Below are 8,704 nucleotides of genomic sequence, written 5' to 3' on the forward strand. Positions count from 1 at the left end.
GTTGGGCCACCTTTCTGAACACCTTCCTCGTGCATATTCATAGATTGTGTTACGGGCTATTATAAGAAAAAAGAGAATAATTGATATTTAAAAACTGTCAAATAAATGAATATTTGACAATTAAAAAGTGTCAAATATTCCTGTGTCAAATATGCTTATTTGACATTTAGTAAAATTGTCATTTATTTTTGTCAATTAACAATAATCAAATATTTTTCACAATATAAGATTGTCAAATGTGTATGACACTTAATAATAGTCATATACATGTGACATTATTCAAAATGGTCAAATGCAAATGACTTGATAAAAATATCAAATATTATAATTCCTTGTCTTGGGCTGCACATAATATATATTATAACATTGAAACTTGATAAAATTCAAAAAATTTCAACTAACTTCAAACACCATAATAAAGCATAGGAAACCTGAATTCATATTAAAATGAACTTGCATTGTATGTATAAATGTATCAAATGTCTTTAAGTATAAATCTAAAATAAGATTGTTTCTAAAACTATACATTGAGCCTATAGTTAGCATTCCACCATCGGTCCAAAAGTTTTTCATAGCAGCGTTGTACATACAAAAGGAAAATGTGTTCCTGTGCTTCAAATCACATTAAAAGCAACTCCAATACTGATCCCCAGAACCCACATGGGTTGAAACAAAAGTGCAAGGTCATAGTTGATAACGGGCATATCAAGTGTGGGATGCCTTTGCCTTAGATTGTAGACAACAGTAGCAACCGCAGTACCAGTGATCATACCTGCTCAGTCATGAGGGTTAAAACGACTATGAGAGTAAGCATATGATTGTCTTGAACAACCAAGATTGTATCTGTAAAAGAGGGGTTTGTTTCACTTACATTTTGATAGTGCTACAGATGATTTTGGATCAAATCCAATAATCAGATTAAGTACAGGAACAAATATGCCACCCCCACCAACACCACCTACACTCCCACATAGCCCTACACATCAAGAAACCAAAATTACTGCCATATACTACTGTTATTGTTTAAGGAAGAGGCTAAAAAAGTAAGTCATGGTTACCAGTAAGGCATTGGCAAATTTTGATTGAATTAACTGAGAGCTTTTATTATGAATCCAACTAGATGATATAGTTGTCTTATGCAATGAAAGCATAAGATATCTATGCACAAAGAGAAGGAAAAATCTATGCATGAAAAATATTAACAATAAACTAATGTACTTCAATTGAATCATATGCTATTTACTTGCATTACTTGTCTCTTTTGCATTTTTTTTCAAATCAAGTCACTAACATAAGTGGTCTAATTAGAGCGAATTTTGTTGATCTCATCTTCATTATAAGTATCTTTTTCATTAAATTGACATCAAAAGACAGAAAACTATATTTATTTGTCACTCCTTCAATTCATATACTTCATTTTAACCACATTTCTCTGTAAAATCTGCAATAAGTTTAAGCTATGTTAATGATCTAACCTTTGCACAAAGTATACTTTGATCTGCAATAATCTCCTTCATGAATCTGCAATAAGTTTAAGCTATGTTTAAACTATATTTATTTGTCACTCCTTCAATTCATAGACTTCATTTTAACCACATTTCTCAGTAAAATCTGCAATAAGTTTAAGCTATGTTAATGATCTAACCTTTGCACAAAGTATACTTTGATCTGCAATAATCTAACATCATTCCATTTCAAATTAATCTTTTTCATTTGCTGTCCTTTTTTGGCAAGAAACATTTGAATCCCACTACAAAAAAATACAAATCAAATATGAAATATTAAACTCAATAATTATATATATAGCAAAAACCACTAGTACACTTATAGCTAAATATTTTTAATATACTTACACAGTTACAATTTTTTTTATATCAACACTGATTTCATTTCTCACCGAATTCAAATAATGAACAACCATTGAGGGCAAGTCGATCACAAGCAAGATCCAATGACAACTATTAACAAATTAATAAAGAGTTAGAAAAAAATACTAATTAAACGATTCTTAGTAACACCCTCCATCTTGACAATTCCTCTAGTCTTCTGTATCTTCTTATTAGTATCAAAGTCTTCTAAATCAAGATCTTCTACATCAACATCAACATCATCTATTTCATCCATGGACATAATATCATCATCATATTCCTCCATGGTCATAATCCTGCGAAAGCACAATGCAATATTAAGTACTCATTTGTCACATATCAATAGATAATTTAGCTATTAGGACATCATTAACTATAATTAATTTAAATAAGCAAAGAAGTGAAATCATTAAAATTCAGAAACAATAAACTACATACTTACTTTACAACACAAACAATTAAGCTTTCGTAATTGTTTTATTATGAATCCAGATCTTCTCACCATCACCGCGCTTGTAATTCTTGCTGTCTTTCTCCCCTTTCTCAAAATTTTCAAGATTTGGCATCATTTTAGGGAAAGGGTGGAGTTCCACATTATGTCCTAAATCCATATCACGTTGAGGATGCATGTAAACTTTTTCTGCAGTAAACCGTACAACTGACCACCTTGGATCTAGTTGGTCAGTTACATAAAAGACTTGCTTTGCTTGTGAGGCTAGAATAAAACGATCTGATTTATGACCTATACGATTAAGGTCAACTAAGATTGTCCCAAGCTCATCAACTTTAACACCACTATGACTCTCAACCCAATCACACTTAAATATGGGAATTTGGATCATGTGATAGTCAAGCACCCATATTTCTTTAATGACTCCATAGTAAGGCATTTCTCCAAAAATAGGATTCTTGTCCTTGGCACTTGCAATTTGCTCTGTTTCAGCTATAAGAGTCACTCCACTGTTTTGAGTGGTTTTATCATTATCACGATCTTTTATGTGAAAACGATAATTATTAATAAGATAACCAAGATATGATAATGCATGAGGGTGAGGTCCTTGTGCTAGCCATTTCAATAAAGATGATTTGGATGACTGATTATCGTTACCATTTGAAACCTATAAAATTTAGAAAAGAAAATAGTTGAAATTATGCCTATACATAAAATTTTATAGAAATTTCATAAATAAAAGGAAATAGTTTATTAAACCTTTTCTTGTAACCAGTAAATGAAGTTTCGAGCATGTTCATCTCGTAACCACTTGTTTTTAGATTGGCGAGGATAATTCGATTTCAACCATGTCATATGCATCCTAAGATTAAGATTCATAATAAAACGAATATATTAGTGATGAATCTACCATGTTTTAATAAAGTTAAGATAAGAAAACTTACTCAATGTAAGGTTGAACTGCTTGTGTGTTCCGCAAAACATAATGGTGTGCTTGCTTCCATTCGTCACGATCAATATCAATTAAACGACCACCAGGAAGCAGACCCTCAATTTCTATATTATTCGTCCTTGCAATTGGAATTCCAATTGGATCCACATTGGGTAAATATTCTGTGCAAAATTCAATTGCCTCCTCTACAATGTAACATTCAGCAATACAACCTTCGGGACGATTTTTATTCCGCACATACCCTTTTAGATATTTTAAAAATCTTTCAAAGGGATACATCCATCTAAGATATACAGGCCCACATAATCTGACTTCTCTAACAAGATGCACAGTTAAATGAACCATGATATCAAAAAATTCAGGAAGGAAATACATTTCAAATAAATTAATTGTGACCACAAGATCCTTTTGTATTTGGTTTAACTTCTCTACATCCACAACTTTGCTACAAAGATCATTGAAGAAAAAGCAAAGTCTAGTGATGGCATATCTAACAGGTTTTGGCAACATTCCTCGAATAGCCAATGGTAGGAGTTGTTGCATCAAAGCATGACAATCATGAGATTTCAACCCAATAAGCTTTAAATCACTCATTGATACAAGATTTTTAAAGTTTGAATAGTATCCTTCAGGAACCTTCAGATTAAATAATGTTTCGCAAAACATTACTTTTTCCACTCTAGTCAAGGAATAACATGCAGTAGGTAAATAAGTGTGATTCCCTTCAACAACAGGTTCTAATTCTTTCCTAATATTGAAATCAACAAGGTCCAACCGAGAATTAAGTCCATCTTTTGCTTTTCCTGGAATGTTCAATAATGTACCATATATACTTTCGCACACATTTTTTTCAATGTGCATTACATCTAACATATGGCGAACATGCAAATGTTTCCAATACTCGAGAGAAAAAAATATTGATTTCTTTTTCCAGCAAATTTTTTCATCAGAATCTAATTTTTTACGCTTTCTAGTTTTCTTCCCCCGTGAGTTTTGAATCCCTTCAACCTTTCTTAATGTTTCTTCACCACTTAACGGCTTAGAAGGAAAGTCTCTTTCTGGTTTACCATCAAAAGCCTTTGTTAAATCTCGAAACAAGTGAGATTTTGGGAGATATCGCCTATGGCGCATGTACACATTTTTCTTCCCATTCTTAAGTCTACAGGACTGTGTATCTTCCCCACATATAGGACATGCAAAATATCCTTTAACTGAGCATCCAGACAAGTTCCCATAAGCAGGAAAATCACTAATTGTCCACAACAAGACAGCTCGTAGAGTAAATAATTCTTGTCCATATGCATCATAAATTTGGACACCAACTTTCCACAAAGTTTTCAAGTCATCAATCAGTGGTGAAAAATAGACATCAATATCGTTACCGGGCTGTCGTGGACCAGATATTAGCATAGTCAACATCATGAATTTTCTTTTCATGCATAACCAAGGAGGAAGATTATAAGTAATCATAACAATTGGCCAACAACTATATGAACTGTGAAAGTTTTTATGGGGATTTATCTCATCTGTAGAAATAGCCAGCTGAAGATTTCTTTCTTCTGCAGCGAAATCTGGCCATTTTTGGTCCACTAGCCTCCATGACGGTGAGTCAGCTGAGTGACGTAGTTTGCCATCAATCACTCTTTCATTGGCATGCCAAATTAAGTCTTTTGCAGTTAGAGGAGATTGAAACATCCTTTTAAACCTTGGTATAGGAGGAAAATACCATAAGATTTTAGCAGGAATTCCCTTACTTTTCTTGGGACTCTTCCATCTTGACATTCCACAAGTGGGACATGCAGATAAATCCTTATATTCTTTTCTATATAGGATGCAATCGTTGGGACATGCATGTATTTTTTCATATTCTAAGCCTAATGCAACCATAATCTTCTTTGCTTCATATACGGATAAAGGTATTTCATTTTTACCAGGAAGCATATCTGATAAACAACTTGGTAAATCTGAAAAACTTTTGTTTGACCATCCATTTCTTCCTTTAATGTTGTAAAGCCTTATTAAGGCAGATAACTTAGTGAATTTCACACAGCCAGGAAACAAAGGTTTTTCAGCATCTTTAAGTAGAGTTTCGAAAGACTTGGGGTCACCATTACCAGTGTCAAATGCATCATTAACTATTTCTACTGTATCAGCAGCTTCATTATCTTGTCGACTGCCATCAAATGAAGCTTTTACATTTGATGGTCGTCTACTAGAAGCTCCTTCTCCATGCCAAGTCCATGTCTGATAGCTTTGGTCAATACCTTTCCAATAAAGATGATTTCTTATCTCAGCAGGTACATGAAAGACCAAATTACCACATGCTTGGCATGGACATCTTAAAAGTTCAGGATTACTAGCATGAAGTATTGCAAACTTGAGAAACTCATTTACCCCACTTTCATATTCTATAGACGTTCTATCCATCAACATCCAAGATTTATCCATATTTAAACTACTAACTTTCCTGCAAATGCATCACATAATATTCATTTAGTTTTATTAATATTAAAAAATGATATTGTTTGCAACCTCAAGAACAACTGATAAAATTATATAATTAACCCCAAAAAATAAGGCAATGAGATCACAATTTTACTAATTAAGAATGAAAGTGAAAATTATTTGTGCATTCTTTGTTTGTTGAACGAGAACGGATATAAGACTTAGTATCAATTAAAAATACAATTAATTCAAGTATAACACTAAAATTATCAAACTAGAAAGAGAGAATTAAAAAAATCAAAATTAAAAGAAAAATACCTGAAATTCAAGAAGCGAATGAAGCTGAAGCAAGTTGAACTTCTTCGTGGGTTCTTCTTTATAGGTTGAGTGATTGATGAAAAAATGAGAGGTGACTGTCATTTATAATGAGAATGAAAATGTATGAAACAGACTAAATTGAAGCAATAATCACTTCTTAGAGTGAGTTTACAGACTCAATAAATTAAAATCTCATTAATTAATAAAAATCAATAACATTACTTCTAATTTGCAAGCAATTTGAGAATTGTTGCAGTTCTGTAAGTTTCCTTTGTTAAAATGTATTAAACAGACCAAATTGAAGTGATGAGCATATAATACATACATATTTTACCATTAATTAAATAATTGTTAGTTATATTTATTTGTTATTTTTAATTAATTGAATTATTTTATTGAATAGGGAATTAATTGGAGATTATGGATAAAAATGGCACAAAGGAGTTCAATTTGTGAGCATTAAAGATTAATTAACTTGGAAGCAATTATGCTTATATGCATGTTAATTCAAGCCAAGAAAACCGAACTCAACAAATGCATTCACCATCCACGTGCAAACAAAGAAGAAGGTTAAAGCTAAAGTGGGCAGCACATAAAAACAAAGCTCTTAATTAAGCTTTTGAATGGAAAGTCAAAGTAGAATAAAGGAAGGAAATCAATAGCTTTTGGCTTTTATTGTTTTCAATTACGTGGCAAGCTTAGGGCTTTAGCTTGTAAAAGTTGGTTTAGTTATTAGAATCACAATAGGATTCGGTGGCCAAGCAATATAAAAGGGAGTTTTGCTTTTGAATTAGAGGAGCCGCCAGAAGGGAGTGCAGACGCAAGGGCTGGAAGAGAGCAATCGGCAGTAGCAATATTTCAGCTTTCATGGCTGATTTTATTTCTTGTGTTACTCCCAATTCAAGTATGTTTAGCTAATTTTCTTACACTGAGGTTAAGGATAAAACCCTATTCAATAAAATAATTATCTTTTTATTTAATTAATTCCCTATATATGTTCTTTGATGATTATGGTTCTTATTTCACATGATTAATTGGATGTTAATAAAATCTTTTCATCAATTCTGTCATGCATTATTGATTGTTAGGATTAATATTCGATTAATTCTATGCTTGGATCTATAAAGTTTATACATGATTATCTTTGATTTTATGTCTTTCATTAAATTGTTTACATGGAGTGCTTAGGAAACTTTGACTCTTTGTTATTCAATGTGTTTACATGAGATTCTTAGATGTCATATTATTAAGCAGAAAAAGAACCTACATTAGATTTAATTACTTGGGCTTAATTGTTATATCCATGAGATGACACAGATTGATTTCGAGTTGTCACTCTAAAATTGAGAATTAATTAATAATTAGATAATTACTAGTTGAATAGTGGTGGATTTCGAAACCTTGGTAATTTTTATCTCATTGAATTCTCATTTGCTTTAATTGTTTTCTTAGTTTAATTAGTTTAATTTCTCATAAAACTCAATTTGGTCAACTAGGTTAGAATTAATATTAATTTTAGATTTAAATTAGACTTTTCAATTTATAACAATTCCTGTGGGATCGACCTCGTTACCACTACTCTATTTCTAGATTCGTGCGCTTGCGAGTACATTAAAATTTTCACAACATGAAGCTAAGTGCATTACGTTAATATATTACGAGAAACATCTCAATAAGATGCTTGTTAAAAACAAAAATAATCTTTTAAAGAGACATTTCATCAAACAAGTAATGTGCATTCAAATAGCAGAGCAGATACGACACTTGGAATCAATTAAATCAACCCTAGATTGTTTAAAAATACAAATAATTCAACTATAACCCTAAAATTATCAAACCAGAAAGAGAGAAGTAGAAAAAAATTATCAAAATTAAAGGAAACAAAACCTGAAATTCGAGAAGCAAATGAGGCTAAAGCAAGCTGAAATTCTTTGTGCGTTCTTCTTCGAAAGAGGATGGAGATGAAATTCGAAATTGAGTGATTGATAAAAAATGCGAGGTGATTATTGAAAAGAAATACGAGCTTGAATTTTCTTAAAAGATGTGATATGTGAACGAAACAAGCTCTGGAATGGCGTGTGGTCGGACCTCTGTTACTTTGAATATTAAGTCCAAATGTGATATGTGAACGAAACAAGCTCACTAGGCTAAAGCAAGCTGAAATTCTTGGAAGACGGGCAAGATGGGCATCTGGACTTAATACCATTTCAATTACAGGTCCACAACATGTGCGTTTTTGTTTTTTTCTTAAGTCAATAAAAGGAAAACGTAAATGGTAATTATTCAATAAATATATAATATATTTCCACTTATTTGGTAAAACGTCATAAGTATTTGACGTTTAAATAAATTGTCATTTATATTTCACAATTACTCAATTTTTCACAAAATGTCATATATATTTGATATTTCTTAAAAATTATCAAGTAAAAAATGTCAAGTATTCTGTTTTTTCTTGTAGTGGGCATTGATGACTATTAGTCCCAGGAGAATCAAGCACATCCACTGAAAAAGAGATGATATATTTAAGTTCAATAATCAGTTTGATTCATGTTTTCCGGGTCACTTGCATATGATGAAGATGTTACCAATTTCTATGTGGACCAAAATAATTTGCCCAAAATCCAAAACAAACTAAATAGGTCGGTTTGATTAAACTTCTCCATTCAA

At 31.8% G+C, this 8,704-nt stretch overlaps 1 protein-coding gene across 9 annotated transcripts; it reads right to left on the minus strand.

Moving 5' to 3' along the window:
* Nucleotides 1-416: 416 nt before the first annotated feature.
* On the minus strand, nucleotides 417-8,265 carry LOC102608724 (uncharacterized). 9 transcript variants are annotated; one of them, XR_008055652.1, is made up of 8 exons: nucleotides 7,922-8,265; nucleotides 6,035-6,129; nucleotides 3,264-5,738; nucleotides 1,854-2,164; nucleotides 1,646-1,750; nucleotides 1,476-1,521; nucleotides 872-976; nucleotides 417-772 (listed from the first exon to the last, which is right to left on the minus strand). XR_008055652.1 is itself a non-coding variant. In XM_052443135.1 (6 exons), the coding sequence occupies exons 3-5, from the start codon at nucleotides 5,717-5,719 to the stop codon at nucleotides 2,327-2,329; spliced, it is 3,219 nt and encodes a 1,072-aa protein (XP_052299095.1). In that variant the 5' UTR covers nucleotides 5,720-5,738; nucleotides 6,035-6,087; nucleotides 7,922-8,265; the 3' UTR covers nucleotides 2,016-2,164; nucleotides 2,311-2,326. The 9 variants fall into 9 exon arrangements, 6 of the variants coding, with proteins under 6 accessions (XP_052299097.1, XP_052299095.1, XP_052299094.1 ...); XR_008055653.1 differs by lacking the exon at nucleotides 1,476-1,521; XR_008055654.1 differs by lacking the exon at nucleotides 872-976.
* Nucleotides 8,266-8,704: the final 439 nt, after the last annotated feature.

The sequence above is a fragment of the Citrus sinensis genome, chromosome 6 (assembly GCF_022201045.2).
Source record: "Citrus sinensis cultivar Valencia sweet orange chromosome 6, DVS_A1.0, whole genome shotgun sequence".
NCBI lineage: Eukaryota > Viridiplantae > Streptophyta > Magnoliopsida > Sapindales > Rutaceae > Citrus > Citrus sinensis.